A 24,148-nucleotide genomic window follows, 5' to 3' on the forward strand; every position below is an offset into this window, starting at 1 on the left:
AATATGCTTGTAATTACAGAATTTTTGTATTTTAATAACAGAATTTTAATAACTACTGTACAATTATTGTAACCCTTAGTGTATGCAGAAAATGCACCTTGAGATTTGGATGCAAGCTGATTGCAATATACATCATTCTTATCTTGGACAGCTTTAGCATATTTATTGTAAAACCAAGGTTCAGATAAAGGATAAGATTTTAAGGTGGAGTGTGAAATAAAGGATTTGATCCCTACAAGAATAATTTCACTGACACAATATGAGCAAACATTGACATCAGAAGATTTGAAACAGTAATCCAACCAAGGAAAAGAAAAACAGAATCTCACAGGTCATACCATTTTGCATTCTTCTAATTCCAAAAAAACATGCTGAGAATGGCCACAAGAGAAAAGCTCAATTACAAAAGAGACCAATACTAAGTTGTGATCTATGGTGCCTAGAACCATTCACCTCAACCATCTACTTGATCTTTTTCTCACGAAAAAGAGCAAGTGTGTTGGCTGTATAGTTGGGATTGTCTGGTATTAAGGTAGTTAAATCAACAATCTGTGTGAGGTCATTAGTAATTGCAAAACTTCAGCATCTCAACCAGCTGGGTCCATGTGAGTAGAAAACTGAAGCCAGTTGGATTTGTAAACATTAAAATCACCAAGGAATACCTCACTGTTAGGAAAGTTGGAGTGGAGAAAGTCAACCTTCAAAGAGAGGAAGTCAAATAATTCCAAGTGATTAGTAGAAGTAGGAGAACTATAGTGACAACATATGAATTTGACAGAATATGGTTCAGAGATTTGAAGCCAGAAAAGATCAACAGGGGAGATTCCAAATTACTGTCTCCAACAGGAATATCAGATAGGACAGATGTGCACAAGTACCAACTTTGAAGCAAAAGAAATCATACAGGAAATAATTAGGCCAAATAATGAGATGAGCAGCAGTCAAAGCAACCAATATCTAGGATTCTTTCAAAAAAAGTAAGTGGGGCTTGTCAGACTTAAGTGGAAAGGGAAAACTTAAACAGAACTGAGAATATGTATATTTATGAATGAAAGAGGAAGTGTTTTGAGATGTTTAGATCTTTCCACAGACAACTTTGTTCTATTAGTGTGACTCTTCATGATGTATTCAATAATAAATAAAAGTAGAGGAGTGAGTATGTTGTATAAAATAGTGAGTTTTCATATATGAGATACACACAGCAAAAGAATATGCCAGCTCCTTGATATAATATGGCCTCGAAAATTTCCCTGCCCCGGAGAGTACCTAAACCACTTACGATTTGCAGATGACATTGTGGTTATAAGCCACGATCCCAAAGAATTAGAGGAAAATCTTAATCAGTTATGCACAGTTAGTAAGGATTTTGGACTAAAGATGAATATGGCTAAAACAAAAGTAATGATGAACAAGTATGCCACGGAAAGGGAAATAATGATTGAAGGAGCAGTAATTGAAAAGGTGGAGTCATATACTTATCTGGGACAAGTTATTAGCTGTAATAATGATAAATGGCTGGAAGTCAAGAGATGAATAAATTTTGGATGGATAGCATTCAGGAAATATAGTCACATACTGAAGAGCAATATCCCACTTTGTCTGAAACGTAAAATAATGAACCAATGTATGCATAAAATAATGAACCAATGTTCGTATAATGTATGAAGCAATGAATTTTTATATTCAAAACTCTAACTTACTTAAATTTGCTAGTTGTATAGACCCAGCTGAAACAGATGTCGAGGCTTTTGTTATCACTAATGATCTTGCAGAAGTTGTTTATTTAACACAGCCAATGTTTGGCATTATTCGCACAAAATTATTTTTAGAAAATTACAAAAATCATCAGATTTCTCATTATGAGAATGAGAAACTTCATGATTTTTGCAATTTCTAGTCTATTTTGGGACTAATGTTTCAAATCTTCTGTTCCGAATGTTTGTCCATATCATGTCAGGGAATTAAAATTCTCACAAGGATGAATTTATCTTTTATCTAATTCATTATTTTCTGATAAACATGCTAAAGCTAAGCACAGTAAAATACATTGTACTGCAATTGGCTTATAACAAAATCTCAAGTTTCATTTTCCTCCCTCACTAAGGCACACAACAGTCATAAACCAAAAGGCTCAAATGGCAGTTGAGTCTTCTAGTCACTTGCCAAGGCTATTGCATTGCTATTGATTGCAACTTGTAATTTCTTAACATTTATTTTATTTTTTTTTAAACCCCCGTTACAGTTTAACTGATGGTTTTACTGCCTAATAATCTAAAAGGTAAAGCTGAATCTCGGCATCTTACTATACCCTAGATTCTTTCACCAATATCTTAGTAAATCTCCTTCTACCACCATACCATGCCAACACAATTACTCATTGTCTTCTAACAAAAGGATAATAAAATAGGAACATAGTGCACAGCAGCTAGGTCCATGTCCTGCACCCTGTATATATTTAGGGAAACTAAAGCTACTGTCACAGTGACTTTGCAGTTGAACTCAAAATATATAATAGATTAGAACATGAATGATCCTGACACCAAGACTCTACTCCTCATGGAATTTTACCACTGATGCCTAAATCTGTACTCCAGAAAAAGTTGTATTCTGTATCATATTAAAAGGTGACATGAGTAATTACAGACCTGTTGGCTTAAATTCTGTTCCATGGAAAAATGGAGTCACTGGTAAAAAAAATAATGCAGGATCATCTAGACAGGTATAGATCATCTAGCCAGTCTTGTCTGATCAAACTGATTGGATACTATGGGGCAGTAACAATGAGACTGAACACAATAAAAATAATTTAATATCATATACTTAGATTTAAGGAACACTTTTGATACTGTTACACATAAAAGACATGTATAAATTGGAGCAGTGTGGCATTAAGGACAAGTTAGTGCTACAGGTAAAAGGATGGTTGGCATCTTGTTGTTTTCTAATTTATTAATGATGTTTTCTAATTTATTAATGATATATCAAAATTAATGTCTAAGTTTGCAGATAATACAAAAGGTGGCAGGGTGGTTAATGACAGTAATCAACGTATGGTACTGCAACAAGATCTAGAAAAATTAGACAATGGGCTGAGAAATGACAATTGCCGTAATCACAAATTAACATATCAATTGTGTGGTACTCAAGGTAGTGGAAAATGAAAAAGATCTGGAGGTAATAGTAAAGTCAGATATAAAGTTCTCTGAACAATGCAGACAGGCTGCCAGGATAGCTCATAGGATTTTGTCAATAATATACAGGAACTCTTCTAGCAAGAATAAGGAGGTGATAACCCCATTGCACAAGGCAATGGTTGAGCTGCACCTTGAGTACTACAAACAGGTCCTCATTTTAGGAAGGATGTAGATCTGCTGGTATGCAAAGAAGGGCAATGAGATTGGTAAAGGAAACAAAAGGATCCAGTTTTGCAAATTGTAGCAAGACTAGGCACCTGCAAGGTGATCCAACTGAAGTGTAACATAATACATGAACATAATGGATTGAGCAAGCTCAATGCTGATGGAATTCTTTTTACTCTGACTACATACATACACACAATTGTGGAAATAAATTCAAATTGAGGAATGATGGTTGCAAGTTAGATGTGCAAGGTTTGCCTTCAGCCAGCAGGTGCTTGATTGTTGTAACAAACTCCTATCTACTGTTGCGGAAGTGAAGGGTAGTTTGAATAAATTCAAGGAAGAACTAGATTATTTGAGATGAGCAGGTGATGTGTGAAGTTTTTTTTTTTTTTTTTACCGATGCTTTATAAGCTGACTTTCTTGCATATTGTGCCACCACTAATGCTAACAACAGTATACTTTTAATTTAACACTTTGTGACTGAACTGGTATTTTCATTCTGCATGGAAATTTGCTCACATCCAACCAATTCCTAAAAATAATGACAAATCCTCATCCCATTATCATTCCACTGCATTCACGTTAACTCTTTCCAAAGTAGCCATCCATCAATCTAACCTATCTTGAAACTTCAATATTGATTCAATTAGCATCAATATACTGTGATGATAATTTAGCTATATTATTCATCCTTAAATAAATTCAATGGATGCATTTGGAGAAATTGAAGTTGCTCTCAACATTTAAGTCATTTGATCGTAACTTGCATACAGATCTTCTAAACAAGTTTCTATCTTACAATCTGCCTTTCTGTTCCTTACAAGTGGATAGCAAGTTCTCTCACTCTGACCATTTACCACAGGAGATGGACCATCACTTACAGCGACTACTCATTACAGGTGATGATAAATGGGTGTCTTGTCTCCTAACTTCTCAATGAACATTGGTGATCCCCAAGGTTCTCTTATCACCCACTCTTGTCCTGTATATTAATAGACATCCACTGATTAGAAATCCTATGTATAGTTTGGATGATAATAGTATAATACGCTGAATTCTGATGGGATCCTTCCACTTGTTCAGATTATGAACCTAAGGGGGCATAAATTCAAATTAAGAAAAGACAGATGTAGATTAGATGTGCGGAAATTTGCCTTTAGCCAGTGGGTGGTTAATTGCTGGAACAAACTTCCATCTGTCATTGTGGAAGTTGATAGGTTGAATAAATTTAAGGAGGAACTGGACAGGCATTTGGAGGGAATGGTGTGATTTTTTTTTTTTTTTTTTTGGCTGATGCTGCATAAGCTTATACACTTGCTTTCTTGCATCAAATGCCACTGCTACTACTACTACTACTATTTCACCTTCTTGTTTGAGAAGCCTTGTTCTGCATGAATAACAACAGCTCAAATATCAACCACCAATTCCTTAAATGTCAACCTTCAGTAATTCTCTAATAAGGCAAATAAAGCCTAGTTAGCTTCAATTGTTCCAAAATTTCTCACAAAAAAGAAGTCTGCTGCTCCTACACTCATACTTCAATTAACAATGAGATTTCTAGATAAGGCTACAGATCTTTATTGGGGATTATCCTGGCCTCTTCATTGGCCTAATCATATTTGAAATACTGCTTACTCTCCATAACAAACAGTTCCTTATTTCACTCTCTAATTTACTTTTTAATTGTGAGCTACTAACACTGTAGAAATTGCATATGTGTTGGGAATATTGTTTGCAAATCTGAGGCCGCATCACAAAACTCCTAGGCTCTATCCAAAAGAAGACAATCAGGTTGATTTACATCTTTGTGTCCACTTATTACCTCCTATTCTATTGACAGATTGGAGAAATCCTATAAGAAGTATCAAAAATCTGTTGTAAGAGATTATTTTTCAGACTATCTAATAAATAACTTTATTGGACTTGTCATTTATTAGACTATCTACACCCATTGATAGCCTATAGCTAGCAGTTCCCCAACTTTGACTTTTCTCTCAGACTTTCAATTCCACAGACTGCTATACTCCCACAACCTTACAAATATTTAGACTCATTCACACAGCTATCATTAATTTACATCTGAATTTTAAAAATCAGGATTGTATTCTAATTATTCATATTATGATCACTATCTGCATAACACCAATTCAGAATTTTATTATATAGTAAATAAATTCAACATAACAAATTTTTGAAATAATAGAATCATAAAAATAAAATTCTAATCTAATCAAATTCAATATTACATTGTGAGGATGGAATGAAGATGATAACTTTATTCACTTTTTGACTAAATGATTTTTCTATTCTTCTTGATTACTGATGTACAAGAATAATAACCATCAAGCACTCAAAAATAGCATTAAAATATCTGGAGCTATTAAAAAAAGTCTTCATTCAAGAACTCACCTCTAATATGGATTTTATAAGTATTACTATTACAGTATATGCCAGCATCCCATTCCACCTATTACAGAAGCAGAAGAAAAGCATATTACAAAGAGTATATCACTAAATTTGAAAAATTTACAGTTTTTCAAGAATAATGTAAAAGTAATGAATAATGTAAAATGTAATGAAAACTGTAAAAGAATGTAAAACATTCTTTTACAGTTTTTCAAGGAGGTTTTCCTTTCTTCTAGATTCCAGTTAGCATTATTTATTTATATTTAATTATTTTTTTTTTTTTTTTTTTTTTTACATTTTTCAAATGTGTATGCATCATTGTTTTACTTATTGATGTGGGCTTAAAAACTGCAATTACAGTTCTGCTCATGATTACTATGGAAAATTCCATATGCACAGTACATACTTCCAATTTACTTTTTTTGGACAATAGCAGTGTCAAGAAGTTGTTGCATTTGTTCCCTTTAAGTCAGGGAGACATTTTTAAATTAGAAAAAATACCCAAATAACGAAACCTAAGCAAATTATTTATAAATAAGATCCCCTATAGAATGAGTCAGAATAACAAACTTTCAATTAATGATACTTGAAATACTAATTTTGAGCTTTTTTTTTTTAACCATTTTTTAAACAAACTGGGAAATGTACATAGTGCATTATATTTCAGGCAGGTTTGAATATTATTTCTTAAATTAACAGAAACGTTAGAAATTTTTCTCTCTAAATAACCACTCTAATACCACATGGGTTTTTTAAGTTAGTTTTTTAGCCTTACCGACTAAAAGCACTACAGGTAGTCGTCGACTTACGACCATCTTAGGTTCCGATCGGTCGTAAAGCGATCTGGACGTAAGTCGGACCAGTTTAAGTAAATCAGAGACTGTGTACAACACAATTGGTTTACTATTTACAAAAATAAAAAATATGAAAAAGATATCAAATACTATATAAAACCTAAAAAATATTTTATCTTAAAGAATTAAACAAAACATATGTAGAAAATAGATAAGAAAAATTTTACTGACCACTCGTGCTTGGCTGCGGGTCATCAATGCCACCACTTGATGTAGTGGGAGTTGTTTTTCTCATAAACATGTTGATTTTTATCTGAATCGTTTGTTTCCTTTTCTGCTCGTAAATTTCATGGTATGGCCAAAAAGCATCTTGTACCATTCGTTCAATCCCTACAAATCGTTCAATGTTTGGGTCCATTTCCTCAAAATGTGTAAGAAGTTTATTTAGTAGAGAAAAACCTTCAGATAACCCTCTAGTGGTGAATTTTCTTTCTGGTTCTTCCTCATCTTCATTTTTCTCTTCTTCCATCCTTTCTTCTTCGGCCATTCTTTCTTCTTCAACGCGATAAGTTCTTCATTCATAAGTTCTCCAGATTCTTGCTCTAGCAGCTCCTCAACATCTTCCACTTCAATCTCTAAAGAAAGTCCATTTGCCAGTGTTACAATATTTTCCGTAACCATTTCAAGTTCATGTTCACTATCAAATTCATCAATAGTATTAACAAAATGCTGGACACAGTTTTTCCAGATTCCATTCATGCATTTCTTTGTCACAGCCTCCCATGCGGCTGCAATAGTTTTGATGCATTTATAAATATAGTACTGTTTCCAAAACTCTCGCAAAGATAGTTCGGGGTCGGCATCTATTGCGGCTATAGCTTGGGCGAAAGTGGTTCGAAGATAGCGCACCTTAAATGTGGAAATTGCCCCTTGGTCCATAGGCTGAATGAGTGGAGTTGTATTTGGCGGCAAACAAACAACTTTTACATCTGGATGGAGGTGGTCTAGGTGAGGTGGATGGCCAGGTGCATTATCTAAGATTAATACAATTTTGAAAGGAATTTCTTTCTCGAAGCAATATTCACAAACTTGAGGTACAAAACAATTTAGAACCCAGTCTTCAAACTATGTTTGAGTCATCCAGGCTTTTCGGTTTGAACGGAAGTATACAGGCAGAGTGTGCTTGTTTACATTCTTGAATGCATGGGGATTTTCAGAATGATAAATTAAAAAAGGCTTCAGTTTAAAACCTCTGATGTTCCCACCAAGGAACAAAGTCAGCCTGTCTTTAAGTGCCTTAAAACCAGGCATGCTTTTGCCTTCTTGGTGAATGTAAGTGCGTTCTGGCATCCTTTTCCACAACAATCCAGTCTCGTCCACGTTGAAAAGCTGCTCTGATTGATACCCTTCTTCCGTAATTATTTCATCCAGACTTTTAACAAATTCTTGGGCTCCTTCCGCATCCACACTTGCTGATTCTCCAGTGACTCAAACCCTATGAAGGTTGAATCTTCTGAACCATCCTGTACTTGCTACAAATGAGTATAATCTTTTCCAGCATGTTTCTTCAGCGTCTGAAAGAGACTTCTAGCCTTTGACTGCACTGTAAGAAGGCTTAAGGGTGTTCGCTTCTGTATCTGATCTTCCATCCAAAGAAACAATTTTTCCATTTCATGGATGGGCCCTGTACGTTGTTTCGTTGTCACTGTTGCTCGCATGGGTGCCGAACCTTTAACAACTTCATGAATCCTTTCTTTGTCTTTCAAAATCGTCAACACTGTAGAATGAGATAACTTAAAATCACACGTGATCGCGTTCACCTTCTTTCCTTCTTCATGCTGCTTGATTACTTTCAATTTTGTGTCTAAATCAATGGCCTTTCTTTCTTCTTGACAGGTCTAGGAGTAGACAAAGGCACTTTCCTCTTGGCTGACATGTTTAGGGGTTTTAAAAAAATGCTAATTGTAACACAAATATAACTGAACCAAAAATAGTGAATGTAATGTATACAAAGAGAGATTGAGACGAATGAATCACGACATACATACATCGGTAAGATGTTTTGTTTGACTGTGATGGCAAAGCTGACTAAACGGATTAAGACTAGCTTATTCGCACGTTACTGGGCAGTTGGCTACCGCTACACATACAACCTGTAGATGTTTTTTATCTACAGGTTGTACGTGTAGATAAAATATTTTCAGAATAGAACATACAACCGTTCCCACTAGGCTTCGGGGACCACACGGATAGGGCGTGTGAGTGTAATAGAAAAATCTGAGAGCACTGCATTAAGAGAGGGTTGACATGCGTAATGCATTCTTCCTAGAACAATCTTGTATGTATGCTCAGTTCAGACTGAAACGCGGTGCAAGATGCAGTAGCATGGTAAGTTGATCAGTCGTAAAGCGCATAGGTCGTAAGTCAATGACTACCTGCATATGATTAGGTTATATTTTGGAAACCTTGCCAGTAGCCATCATTCTTGGATGTACAAAAGAACAGAAAAACAAATTGTTAAACTTAATTATTAATTAATGCATGCATTACTATAAACATCCAGTTATCTAATCCAGTTATTTGTAATGGTAGGTTGTGAAGTCAGTTATCCTGGAACCAAATGCTTCTTGTTGTTTAAATGTGCCCATGCTGATATTTTCAAAATAGTTCACTTAAGTCTCACTCCCAAAACTTCCTAGGTTGTAGAGTGAGGCTTAGCTTCAACCTACAAGACACATTTGAACAACAAGAACCAATGGGCTCCCAGTTTCTTTTCTTCAATGCTTCTTGTTGTTCAAATGTGCCTTGGGTTGATATTTTTAGAATGGTTAGCTAAGCCTTGCACCCAAAACTTCAAAGCTTGTAGATAAAGGCATAGCTAACCATTTGGAAAAATTCAACCCCAAAAGCACTTTGAACAATTTTCCACTACCATGAGTGTAATACCACACTCAGGGTAATGTAAATTAATATACAGTTGATACATAATTCCAGATTACTGCTATCAGTGGTGCAGTACCAAGCATTTTTCAATGTTGGACTTAAATTACCATTTCTCAGTACATACAACTAATTTTTCTTTCTTGTTGCAAGAGCATACCTTAATTGTTTTTTTTTTGAAAGGTCCAACTGGCTTGTGAAGTTTTCTTTTTTTTGAGAAAACTTCTTCAAATGTAAGCAATCTTCATATCTTAATGATTTCCAAATTGTTCATTCATACATATGTTCACCGATAAACATTTTGGTTCTGTGATCATGAACAGGTGATCATTAACAATATTTAATAACTGTCAATTTGCATGCAAAATGTGATAGCTTGACATATTCCAACTGGAGAGAGAGAGAGAGAGATAAGGCTAAACACAGTTTAGATCCCACCCATCAAATGGATTCAAGAATTGATTAGCATGGTCATTCATGGTTATAATAACTGCCTGCAGAATCAAATCAAGTGAATAGTATTTTTCAATAGTATTATCAAATATTGTTCTTGGCAGAAAATGAATAACTGAAATTTAGAACAATGTATTAACATCAAATTTTTAGCTACTGTAACTGAAAGTTATGGTATAGCGAAAAAAATTTTTGGTTACCAATTTGAGTAACATAAAAGATACTGGAAGAGCTAAGGTGATGACTTGTACAATAATCCAAAATCGAGCTGACCCAAACCTACAAAATCCAATGAAAAGAGTGCAGCCATCACACCTGATTCAATCACATCATATCAGATGTGCGATTCTAGTGAGAGAGAGAAATGAGGCAAGTGAATGCATGTAGTGAATAATACCAGCGATGGTTCAGTTTGTCATTTATTATACTATTAAATTAGAATATTCTTCACCAAAGGAAGAGCATTGGGGTATAATATTAAATTTTCAATCTCCAATGAATGTACACTGGTGTGCAAAACCTAAGGACCAACACTATTTCTAACACTATTTACAACCACAAAATCAAACGATACAGCCTGTGGCAATTTGCATAAATGTGGCTGTTCAGTAGAAAGCTGGTGCATATGCAAACATCTGAATCATGATGAGAGGGCTCACATAAACAGATAAAAGCAGCAGTTGTGTGCAAATTACCGAATGGTGAGCACGATTGCTAAAGACATTCGATTGGTTTCATACAGTGCTACAGACAACGAAATGGCCAGTAGACAACATCTGGACGACTTTACCCAGAGTCGAATAATTGGGAAGCTCGAAGTACAAGGAGTGTGGCTGCAGAGCTTGGTGTCACCCACAGCATCGTCTCATGTGCGTGGTCAGCCTTCAGAGCGACAGGTACAGCTTGTGTAAACCGCTTGTGTTTAAAGCGGTGGTTGTCCACGAAAAACAATGCCCAATGATGACCGCTATATACTATATACAGACCAAGAGGGACTGACACCAGACAGCAGGATCCATTGCGAACCAGCTGCACAGGATGCAGAATATATCGCGGTTTACTGTAGCCAGGCAACTCCCCAAAAGTGGACTGTTCCCCCCAATGGCCAGTAAGCTGTCTCCCTTTAACACCTGCCCATTGGAGACACCATTTGCAGTGGTGCATCAAACACAAGGACTGGACAGCAGTGCAATGGGGTAAAGTATTCTTTACTGATGAGAGTAGATTCAGTCTCAGCAGTGATTCTGAACATCAACTAATCTGGCAAGAGGTTGGCAAACTGTATCACCACACAAACATCACTGAAAGGGATCGATATGGCGGTTGAGGTGTTCTTGTCTGGGGGAGGCGTTATCTTGGATGGACGTACACAACTCCAGATACTGGACGGCGGTACTATAACTGGTGGGATACAAGAATTAATACCACTTGTATTTTAGATAAATATAAAGGGTGCAGAGAATAATTGCTGATGCTATCGAAGCAGCAGCATTCAATGAGTCAATGCTTTGCTTATATGAGTTGGAATAAGACTGCTTATACCTTTAAGTGCACTTATGAGAATTAAGGATTAGTATTGATATAGAGAAGTTATTGTATTTTCTTCAAGCTGAAGGAGTAGGCAAGGTTGCCATCCCCTGGGGAGTTAAGAAGCACAGGGCTTTGTGACTTTTCAAGGTTGACCACGTTACCACCATAAGCCTTTAGGGCAATAGAGTTTTTGCTTGCTGTATGTGGGTTAGAACTAATGTAATGGAAGCATTCAGGCATCTGCAGAAATATAAATTTATATGAAATACCTGTTTGTTTGATGATGGAGATGATGGCTAATCTGTGTTGGGCGGAGTAGGAGGAATCCGTCGGTACTTGAATCAAGCTGTACAGTCAAGAAGTATCTATAACTTGCTATTTATGAGGAGCATATATGGACATAACATTCCTCAACGCGTGCAAACACAATGATCTTTCATATATATCAGAGATGATTATAAATTTATGCATCTCAATTATTGAACTAATTGTTAAATTTGCATCATTGCCTAGAATGTGTAATAAATTTAAACATTCCTGAAGGTGGATAAAGAGTTAAGAGTGGATTTCCAGATACAAGAGTGCTGAAGAAATTCTATAAGGATATGTTGGACTGTTAGCTGAGATAGGCAGAAGGAACCTCGTGAAGGTATTAAGCAAGTACAGATGGGCTGTATGGGGATGATCGACTTGGAGCCTTGCCAAAATCACTTTTTGCCTGCTTCCCCTGAAAACTAGAAGTCCACAACTATGGTTCTTTCTTCTTTTTTTTTAATCTGGAAGAGTTTATTACTGATTTGAGTTTGTCACACCACAGTTAAGACCAATGAATATTACATGCTGTTTTAATGATGTATTTGTAGTCAGTGCATGGCACTTTCGAATGATAGAATGATCCATTGTCGGGATGTTTACAAGCACAATCCACACAATCATTACGCGGGAAGAAAACATGACCAGGGAAAACATTTCTTATGTGAACAGAGCAAATCTAATGATATCTCACACCCAAATTAGACTACCTTTGCCTACTTAATGATACCAATTGAACAATCAGATTAAATTTAATGCCACTTTTACAATAATATTAACTGAAATTTGGTTCTTTTTAACACAATTTAAATTATAAAATTAACAATTAATAATCTTTATTATTTTTGTAACTATCTCTACTAAACTTACCATTTTAGCAATGATCTAATTGCTTTCAGGTAAAATTCATTTCCATTCCACAGGAAAAAAAAACATCCCACAACATAACCTATACCAAATAAGTTAATTCGACTAGTTCCAGCAAGGAAAACAACAGCAAGCGTGATCCAGTAAAAAGCAAAGAACACAGTCACTTTCAACATATCAAGATAGGATCTGTAAAGAAAATAAACAAAATAAAAAAAATAAAAAAAGGTATGTCCCAAGAAAAACAAATAAAAAATTGCAATGCTAAATCAATAAAACTTTTAAACAAAAATTTCAACAACAACAAATAAGTAAAGTAACTTTTCACCATTATTACAAGATATTTATAGTACATAAACTATACCAGAAGAATTGAAAAGTTATAAATAATACTGAAAAAACAAAAAACCTAATTTTAATCCATCCTTGGTAAAACTAAATATCAAAATATCAGTGTTGGTATTGGTAGTGGCAAGTAAATGCCGGAAAGCAAAATTATATAGCATAATAGTTTCTCTTTCTCTAGTTATTCCTTGAATTATTCAAACTACCCAACTCAATATGAGATACAAGTTTGTTAAAACAATCAAATACCTGCTATCTGAAGACAAATTTCCATATATTTATTCCAGCAAGCACTAATGACATTAAAAATAGGAGATCTGTGGACTTGCTTAACAAGTACAGATCAACGTTGAAAAAAAGTCACCAATTAGGGTTAAAGCTGAAAGATCTGCAATTCTGCCCAGACTTATCCTTCTCAATTTTAATTTATGCCTCCCTCGTGTACAGTGAGCAAGAAGAAAGATTCCCTCACCATTGAGCTTACTCAATCCAACGATTAAAGTAGTGAGTGTTTAATGACAATGATTACTGTCACCTCTATATCACCACTATCCACCTCTACATCAGATGGAATTTTGTTAAAACAATCCAATACCTGCTGGCTGAAAATAAAATTTAAGCATATCTATCAATCATTCATCCATCTTCAAATTTTAATTTATCCCCCTCCCCCATATACAGTCTGAGCAAGTGGAAGGATTCCCTCAGCATTGAGCTTACTCAATCCAATGATTAATGTGGTGGGTGTTTAATGACAATTATTCTTGTCATTAAACATCCCACCAACCTTCATACCATGCTTACGACACTATGCCTTCATCAACATCTTCATTAATACTATATCATTAATAAATAAAGAAAGCAATGTTCCCAGAGTTAAACCCTGAGGACTGCACTAATAATATTAGTCCAAGAAGAGCAGTGCCCACTGACAACACCTCTGTCTTCTCCCATTCAACATGTCATTATCCATAGCAATAACCTTCCCTTAATACTACAATTTGTACAGCAGTCTCATGTGCAACAATATTAAAAAGGTACCCTAAATCCAAGCATATGATATCACATTGAACAACGTTAACAAATAAAGAAAATAGCAATGTTCCCAGAGATAAACCCTGGGTGACTACAATAATAACATTAGTTTATACACGTTAGCACTAATGACATTAAAAATAGGAGATCTGTGGACTTACTTAACAAGTACAGATCAACGTTGAAAAAAAGTCACCAATTAGGGTTAAAGCTGAAAGATCTGCAATTCTGCCCAGACACTGTAGGGAGAGTAGATGAAAGCTTTGTCGATCAGTTCAGCCCTGGAGAGATTGTGCAATGCGCATGGATCAGAATTTTTCACAGCATGGTCTGTGCTTGTTAACAAGAGACTGCTTCTACAGGGATGGGATATGCTTAAATAGAAAGGATACAAAGAATAATTGCTGATGCTATCAAAGCAGTGTTTGGTGAGCCAAAAAACTGCTAAATTGGAGGGATTTGCAGAATTGATAGATTAACAGTAGCTGCAGGCAGAGGTGGAATTGATTCTTGTACTGCTTCTATTGGAATGAGCAGCAGCCTGGAAAGCAAGTTCGATGTCATTTATGAAAATTAAAAACAACAGTGGTCCTAATACTGATCCTTGGGGAACCCCACTTCTTACATCATTGAGGATTTCAAGAAATAGCGGCCATAAATTTAAGTAATAGGAGGGGGGGGGGGTTTAGACTGGATTGCAGGAAGTTTTATTTTAGCCAGCAAGTTATGAATTACTGGAATAAGTTACCTAGGTAGCTGAGCTGACAGTTTGGAGAAATGCAAAGTTCAGCTGAATAGTTACCTATCTATTGGAGAAGGCAAATGCATAGGTTGTCTATTTAGTTTTCTTTTTTTTTATTTGTTTTATTTAATTTTATTATTATTATTTTAGGTGGTGCACCATAAGCCTTACGCTTCCTTGCACCATATGGCCGTTACTAATACTAACTGCTGGGAGTCATGAAACAAGTAAATACATGAGCTATGTTAGGGTAAACTAAGAATTAGAACAGGTGTATGTATACTTGCAAGTACACCAATGCTAGGAGTATAGTAAATAAATCTGATGAAGTGCTGGTCAAGGCATCAAAGGCAAATATTGTTGGGATATCACAGATTTTTTTTTTTTTTTTTTTTTTTGGCAGTCGTTGGCGCATCGGCTTCTGTGGCCATAATGCACCTCCCAAGGTTTTTGCAGTACTTTGATCCAAGCCCGAGGCAGGATTCGAACCCGCGACCTTTGGGTTGCTAGGCAGGCACTTTGGGATATCACAGATGTGGTGTCACACAGATATAAGGAATGCAGAACTGGAATTTGGGGAGTACAATGTATACAGAAAGGACAGATAGGATAGGAACAAGGGTTATGCTGTTAGTTAAGAAGCACATAAAATCTAAGTAAGTGCATTCAGTTTACATGGGTGGACAGTGAAATGTTGAATCAGTATGTTATGACATAACCACTGGGAAAAGTAAAAATGAGGGTAGCAGTGTGTTGTAGGCCTAATGACTCTGACAAGTACAATAAACAATTGTTCAGAGAAATAAAGTGGGCCAGCATATCTTATAAAGGGGCATTTTAACTTAGTATTAGTAATGGCCACATGGTGCAAGAAAGCCTATGGCTTATGCTGCGCCAGCCAAAAAAAAAAAAAAAACAGCAATGATAAAAATAAAAATAATTAAATAAATAATAATTAATAAAAGAAAAGAAAATTACACCTATCATCCTATGTACTTCCCTAACCCGAAGGTACTATCAAGATGACCTTTGGATTTCCCCAAACTGTCAGCAGCCTCTACCACCCATGTAGGCAAACTTATTCCAGTAATTTATAACTCGCTGGCTAAAATAAAACAGTCCAATCTAAACATTTCCCCACGTAACTTGAATTTATGTCCCCTAGTCCTAGCATCATTTATAATCTTGAAAATTTCATCCTCATTCATTTTTACTCATGCCTCTCAGAGCCTTAAACACCTCAATAAAATCTCCTCTAAGGTGTGTAGTTTCCAAACTCTGCAACCCACATATTCGAAATCTTTCTTCATAAGGACGCCCTTCTGCCGATCTCATCAGGCGAGTTACCCATCTTTGCACCCTTTCAAGAAGTTCGATGTCTTTCTTTAGGTGTGGTCTCCATACTTGAACACAGTATTCCACGTTTGGTCTAACGAAAGCCTTATATAATGGGATTATCATGTCCCTATCTCTACTTGCAAAAGTTCGATAGATCATCGATAGGACACCATGGTCCTTCCTTGCAACCTGTTTACAATGCTGAGAGAATTTCATGTCTGACTGTATCGTAACACCCAAGTCCCTTTCCTCCAGTACTGCGTTTAGTTGAACTCCACCAAGTGAATAAGTTATTTTGGGATTACTGTTTCCCAGGTGTAATACCTTACACTTTGTTGGATTAAAGTGTAGCTGCCATTTTTCTGACTATTCCTGAAGTCTATCTAGGTCCCTCTGAAGACGCTCAGCTTGACAGTGATCATTAACTACTCTACCAATTTTAACACCATCTGCAAATTTAGACATCACACCCTCTATCCCTTCGTCGATGTCGTTTATGAAAATTAAAAACAACAGTGGTCCTAATACTGATCCCTTGGGGAACTCCACTTCTTACATCAACCCAATCTGAGGAATAGCCATTTATGACAACCCTCTGCCTCCTGCCCTGAAGCCATCCTGCTATCCATCTAAGGATTGATTTTCCCAGTGATTCCAACCTGTTCCAGGTTATAAAGCAACCGCTCATGTGGGACTGAGTCAAAAGCTTTGCTGAAATCTAAATAAACAATGTCGAAATTATTCCCTAAATCCAGCTCGTGAGTGACCCTTTCAAAATAGCGAACCAGATTTGTTAAACATGATTTTCCCTTTACAAAACCATGCTGAGTATCCTTGAGAATTTCAATTCGATCCAAATGATCCTGAATTCCACCCTTGATCATTGCCTCCATGATATTCCCTACCACTGAAGTCAGACTGACAGGCCAATAATTTCCCACTTCACTTTTAGAGCCACCCACTTTTATAAATGGGAAATACATTGGCACTTTTCCTATCCAAGGGAATCTCCCCAGAGTCTAGTGATGCTCACATAATTAGCCTCAATGGTTCAATGCACTCACTTGCCGCCTCGGTTAAGATTATAGGGTATATTCCAACAACTCCAGGAGCCTTACTGGCCTGTAGGCTCGAACGTTTTTTCATTAAATAATCTTGCGAAATTTCAATATCATTAATTACATATTTTTCAACTTCACTCCCACAATTTCCCATTGCCACAAAAAGGTTTTTCATTTGTAAATATCGATGCAAAATAACTGTTGAGTTCATCTGCAATGGAAGCTGGTGTATTTAATACTACCTCCCTTTCCCTTACGTAAAGGTCCAATCTGGTTTGTCCTGCTCTTCTTGGCATTTATATATATGTGAAGAATTCCTTATCCCCCTTTGCTCTGTTTGCTAGTAATTTCTCATAAACTGCCTTTGCCTGCCGAACCTTTTCTGTGGCTGTATTACAGATCATGTTGTAGCTGTTATAGGCTTCGGTACTTTTTATTGCTCTGTAACCTTTCCATGCCACCTTTTTCTGCTCAAGTAAAGTGGCAACTTCACTATTCATCCAGCTTGGAACCCTCCTCGTGGAGAAATTTTTTAATGGTAAATACGCATTCAAGGCATCTGTGATTAAGGTTTTTAAAGTATACCACAGTTCAATTGTATTCATTCTCTGCACGATATCTACCCAGTTAATAGAGGCCATGTAGCACCTTAAAGCATCGTAACTTCCTTTTCTGAAATTAAAACCCATTCCTTTGCCTTTTACTACCGTAAAACTCCCGGAGAACAGTAGAACTCCATGACCACTTCCCGCTACTGGTTCCTCTACTGTCAGCCCTGTTATGTCATCTGATTGATGGGTGGTGATGATGAGGTCTAGGATATTCTTTTCTCTAGTAATTTCTCTGACATGTTGATACAAATAACAGGCTAGTTGATTTAAAACTTTTGTTCCCCATGTCGAGTTTCCTTCCCATTTACTCCAATCAATCAGAGGCAAATTGAAATCACCCATAATAAGACATTGACGTTTACTTGACCATTCCATTTGCACGTAGAGACTTCCGTCATAATCTTCACAATCAACTGGTCTGTAGATTACTCCTACTCGCATTATGCCTTTGTTTCCAACTATCTCTTTAGGCGCCTCCATAGCCAGGTGGGAAGGAGCAGCAGTGTGTAGCACACGCTTCTTGATTAGACCGGGGTTCGAGCCCGTCACCACCAAATATGGAGAATGCGGAAAGGTCATGGAATGACCACCGTATATCCCGGAGCAATATGGCCTTAGTTGCTAATGCTCCTAAAAACCAAATAACAAACAACAAACAAACCAACTATCTCACACCATTCAGATTCTATATTAGCATGTGAAACATATGAATCCGGGAAAGCCATCGTCGAACTCAGGTTGCTTCTGATAAGAAGCATTACCCCACAACCCCTTCTATCTACCCTATTCTTCCTAAATACATTATACATCCTCCCTAATTTCCGGGTGGCACCACGTCTCCGCAAGCCCTATTATATCTGCGTTACTTGTTTTAACCAGCAGTTCAAATTCGCTCATTTTATTAATGACACTTCTAACATTACTATATAAACAATTAAGACTTACTGTTCTTGTATATTTAACAACCCTAACACAACCCTTGAAGTTTTTTAGGCTCTCATCTCTGGCATTAGCTACCCGTTCAATTGAAAAGTTTCTGCCCCCAGAACATCTAGATGATATGTCCAGTTGGGGTAACAGATAAGAACTCTTGAGGTATGTGCAAGAGTTACTTTGACCAATATTATCAGATAAACACGTGTCAATATTACCCACATCCCCCCCCCCCAACTAGCAGTTTCCCTGAACCTTTAAGGTATCCTCAATAATACTGGCAAAAACTTTTGCACCACCTTTGTTTAAGCGTATCCCGTCTCTACAAAACAAATTCCTTCTATCTACAAGTGTGCACCATGCTGATAGAAATTGCTCCCCTAAAGCCTTGCAGAGTCCTTCAAGACTTGAGTTAATCCACAAGGCTTTTAACATATAATCCCTTCTATCGTGTCTGGGCAGAATTGCATACACATAGACATTGTGGCGTAGCTCGCGGCATTTCCTCAGCATGGTCCTGTATTTTTTCAACAAATCGTCAGATCATGTACGTTTAATGTTATTTGTCCTCACATGAATAATAATATTCTCTTTACCCCCCTTAAAATGTGACAATCTGTTGGTGACATCATTAATAGTTGCTTCCGGCAGACATACCCTTGTTCTACTCCACCTATCCTTATTACAAAAAATATTCCCCGTTTCCCTGACAATGGAGTCTCCTAATAAAACAATGTCCTTTTTAACCAGAGTAGTTTGCACTTGGTTTTTCTGTTTTGAGGCCCGAATCAGGTGTGCATCACTTGGTAGATTGCTGGAGTCTTAAGTCCCTGAAGAGCTCCCAGATGCATTATTCTCTAGGGCAAGTACCCGTTTTTTCAGGGCCTCAAATTGTTCCAACAGTGTACCAAATTGTAATATAAGATCGGTGCGCTCCTTACATCGATCACAAATAAAAGAATCACCAGGTGAACTATGATTAGTCACCAGGTCGACCTTGGAAAACATTCCACAGGTTCCGCAACGGATTAAATCATGATCGCCCGTAAAGCGCCATCTACTATTTCCATGTGAGTCATGATACCCTGTGACGTGTTTAAGGCAGATCTCATAACTACCATTATAAAATTAGCCAAATATCAGTGAAAATTAACTTATAATAGATATATATATAATATATCTATTATTATAGATATAACCGAAAATTATATCTATAATATTATTAAAATCAAACTGTTACAGGAAAGCCTATAACAAAATAATCCAACAATATCTAAATAAATCAAATATTTAAAAGCACTAATCAACAGTAATCTGATCCACTTAACTGAGGAGCCCTGACGAAGCACATCCGCTCACCTCGACTGCCAACACTCATTTTACTGTTAGTGTTGGAAATAGCCAAAAGTAGTATGATGCTTAATCAGCTGAATAAGGTGGGTTGCCGCATGATAGGAATGTTTTTGTTGGTCAGAGATTGATAGAGATTGATAAATGAGTGATGCGATGTTTGAGATATTTGATCTCTTAAAAAGGAGCAAAACAATGTTCAAAGGAGGTTTTTGCTAGACTGGCATGTAACAACATTTTAAAACAGTCTGTGCATGCTCAGAAGATGTTGCAAGTTCCACTTATTCTTTTGACTACTGCATTTTGCAATCAAGAACAGGATCATCATATTTTTTGATAAAAAGCACTATCCAAATAAATGCCAATGGATGTCCCTATACTATCCTGAAAACCAAAAGAAGTAAAAATGGTGGTCAATGACTCAAATATGATCTTGCTTTGGAGAGTTCACAAGTGGTGATGTCCCTTGAAAAGATGGTGTTTGTCAGTTCCCTATTGTTTGTTTTTTTAATTTTATAGGTAAGTGGTACTTGTACTCTGGCTGGCAGTGTTGTCTCCTTGGACAGGGAACCATGTGTCTGTGTGTGTGTGTGTGTGTTCTTTTTTTTTATTTTAATGTTTTATTTTATTTGAATATTTGGGCGTCTTAGGATACCAGTGGCAATATTGCACCTTTTTAAGAATTTACCCTAATTGTAGCATTTAACATTTTGTAGTAAATAGTTTTTTTGACATACCATTTGTCTAATTGTAATAAAATAAACTTCTATAGGTTGTGACACAAGTTTTGTATCTGAACACTTTTTTGTTTTAAGCAGGGTAAGTGCATACCTTTCTATAATCTAGTCTTCATCTTAAATATTTCTCAATTTCTTTTTTTACTTATATGTTAATGATTTGAAATGCTGTTTTGGCAAAACCAAATAATCTCTAATAAAAGATATCAGTCCATGAGATTAAAATGGCTGTCACTGGCACTTTAATGGCATGTTTTTTTTTTTTTTTTTTATCTAATTTCATTAGCTATTTTTAAGAAAAGTTATCACAGTGAAATTTTTTAAAATGATTTTTTCATTACTTAGATTAATGTTAGTGGAATAGTTCTTATTCTACTGGTATTATAGTTGTTTTTCTAAATATATAACTTGCAGCATTTCCTCAGCATGGTCCTGTATTTTTCCAACAAATCGTCAGATCATGTACGTTTAATGTCTTATAATGGGGGATTTTAACTTCCAGATATTGACTGGAACTTGTGGGTTGGTCACTCACACACTAGTCAGACTTTTGTGGATTTATTGGATGATTATTTTCTGCAGCAGCATGTTCGAGGGGCAACAAGAGAAAGTAATACTTTTGATCTGGTTATCAGCAGTGATCATTCGTGTATTAAGAATTTGCAGATAAAGGAACCACTAGGTGGCAGTGATCACAGTGTACTGATGTGGGATTTACTTAAAGATTTAATTACCATCAGGGGTAAAGGAAAGTGTTTTTGCTTCCGTAAAGGTGAGTACAGTGGTCACAGAAAATTTTTAAATTCTGTACAGTGGGATAAACTGACGATGTTACCAACAGTAAATTCTAAGTGGGAAGCATTAAAGGAATTAATCGTGGAAGCTACTAAAAGTTTCATACCTATTAAGAAATATTGTTCAAGGTTTAGGCCTAAATGGTTATCTAATGAACTAATGAGACTCGTAATAGAGAAGAAAATGTATGGGATGCATATCAAGCGACTCAGAAGCCTATGGCAGATATAAGCTAGTCTGTAATCAGGTCACAAAGGAGGTTAGGCAGGAGAAGGCAGAATACGAGAAATCCTTGGCAAAAGATGCTAAGAAAAACAGCAAGGATTTCTTTACTTATATAAACTCTAAAAGGAAGGGGATGAATCCGATTGGTCCACTTGACATCGATGGTTCGACTGTTGATGATCCTGCTCAGACAGCAAACAAACTGAATGAGTATTTTGCATCCACATTCACACATGAGGAATTATTAAGGTTTGAAAATGGCAGAAGGTTATCAAATTGTAGCAGGATACTTAATGATTTTGTAATAACTGAAAGCAAAGTGGAGGAGAAATTGTTGAAGTTAAACATAAGAAAAGCACCTGGGGTAGATGGGATCTATCCAGTTATATTAAAGGAGGTGGCAAAGCAACTAAGCAAACCCTAAGCCATAATTATGAGAGCGTCCTTGGACTCAAGGGAGGTTACCACAGACTGGAGATGTACAAGTGTATCCCCAATTCACAAAGGGGGATCGAAGGGTGACACGAGTAATTACAGACCAGTTAGTTTAACTTCTGTTCCGGGTAAAATAATGGAGTCACTGGTTAAAGATGCATTGCAGGATCATCTAGACAAGACTGCAGCAATAATTCAGACAGCATGGGTTTGTTAAGGGAAAGTCTTGTCTGACAAATTTGATAGGATATTATGATGTGGTTACAAAGGAACTGGATGCAAAAAATAATTTTGATATCATATATTTGGATTTCAGGAAAGCTTTTGATACTGTTGCGCATGCAAGACACATGGATGTACAAATTGGAGCAGAATGGTATTAAGGATAAGTTGCTACAATGGATAAAAGGATGGTTAAGTGGGAGAAGACAGAGGGTGGTAATCAATGGGTGCTGCTCTTCGTGGACTAAATGTTATTAGTGGAGTCCCACAGGGTTCAGAGTTAGGTCCATTGTTGTTTTGTATATTGATGAAGGTATATCAGGCTTAATGTCGAAGTTTGCAGATGATACAAAGGTTGGCAGGGTTGTTAATGACAGTAATGGCAGTCTGCTACTGAAACAGGATCTAGATAATTTGGGCAGATGGGCTAAGAAGTGGCAACTGAAGTTTAACCTTGACAAATGCCAAGTACTGCATATGGGTAGAAGTAATCCCAGAGAAACGTACCAACTGTGTGGTACACTTAAAGTGGTAGAAAATGAAAAAGATCTGGGAGTAATTGTGCAGTCAGATATGAAGTTTTCTGAGCAATGCAGACAGGCTGCCAGGGCAGGTCATGGGGTTTTGTCAATGATATATAGGAATTTTGCTAGCAGGGAAAAGGAGGTGATTATCCCTCTGTATAAGGCAATGGTCAGGCCACGCCTTGAGTACTGTGTACAGGTCTGGAGGCTTCATTTTAGGAAGGATGTAGATTTACTTGAGCGTGGACAGAGAAGGGCAACAAGATTGGTGAGGGGGAATGAAGGGATCCTCTTACCAAGAGAGGCTTAAGTTCTGCAAATTGCGGTGGCTGGAGACTAGGCACCTGCGCGGTGATCTGATTGAGGTCTAATAAGGCCTTGAATGGGTTGAGCACGCTGAATTCTGATGGGATCCTTCCACTTGTTCAGATTACGAACCTATGGGGGCATAAATTCAAATTAAGAAAAGACAGATGTAGATTAGATGCACAGAAATTTGCCTTTAGCCAGCGTGTCGTTAATTGCTGGAACAAACTTCCATCTGTCATTGTGGAAGTTGGCAGGTTGAATAAATTGAAGGAGGAACTGGACAGGCATTTGGATGATGCTGCATAAGCTCATACACTTGCTTTCTTGCATCAAATGCCACTACTACTACTAATGTCATTTGTCCCCACATGAATAATAATGTTCTCTTTACCCCCCCTTAAAATCTGACAATCTGTTGGCGAAATCATTAATAGTTGCTCCCGGCAGACACACCCTGGTTCTACTCCACCTATCCTTATTACAAAAAATATTCCCCGTTTCCCTGACAATTGAGTCTCGTAATAAAACAATGTCCTTTTTAACCAGAGTAGTTTGCACTTGGTTTTTCTGTTTTGAGGATACTGACTGGAACTTGTCGGTTGGTCATTCACACGCTAGCAAGACTTTTGGGGATTTATTGAAGGATTGTTTTTTTCTACAGGAATGTGTTCGAAGGGCAACCAGAGGGAGTAATACTCTTCATCTGATTATCAGCAGTGATTAATTCGTGCATTAAGAATTTGCAGATAAAGGAACCACTAGGCAGCAGTGATCACAACATACCGATATGGGGATTTATTTCAAGATGTAACTACCAAAGAG

At 36.7% G+C, this 24,148-nt stretch overlaps 1 protein-coding gene across 1 annotated transcript in view; it reads right to left on the minus strand.

Annotated features, from left to right (window-relative positions):
- Positions 1-24,148, minus strand: part of LOC150082462 (piezo-type mechanosensitive ion channel component-like) — an 861,219-nt gene that overhangs the window by 389,820 nt on the left and 447,251 nt on the right. Inside the window, 2 exon segments of the mRNA XM_090377768.1 lie at positions 5,772-5,829; positions 12,668-12,853. Of these exon segments, the coding sequence (XP_090233894.1) occupies positions 5,772-5,829; positions 12,668-12,853 (244 nt within the window).

Source organism: Mastigoproctus giganteus, chromosome 7 (genome assembly GCF_048544385.1).
Source record: "Mastigoproctus giganteus isolate SK-2022 chromosome 7, ASM4854438v1, whole genome shotgun sequence".
Lineage (NCBI taxonomy): Eukaryota > Metazoa > Arthropoda > Arachnida > Uropygi > Thelyphonidae > Mastigoproctus > Mastigoproctus giganteus.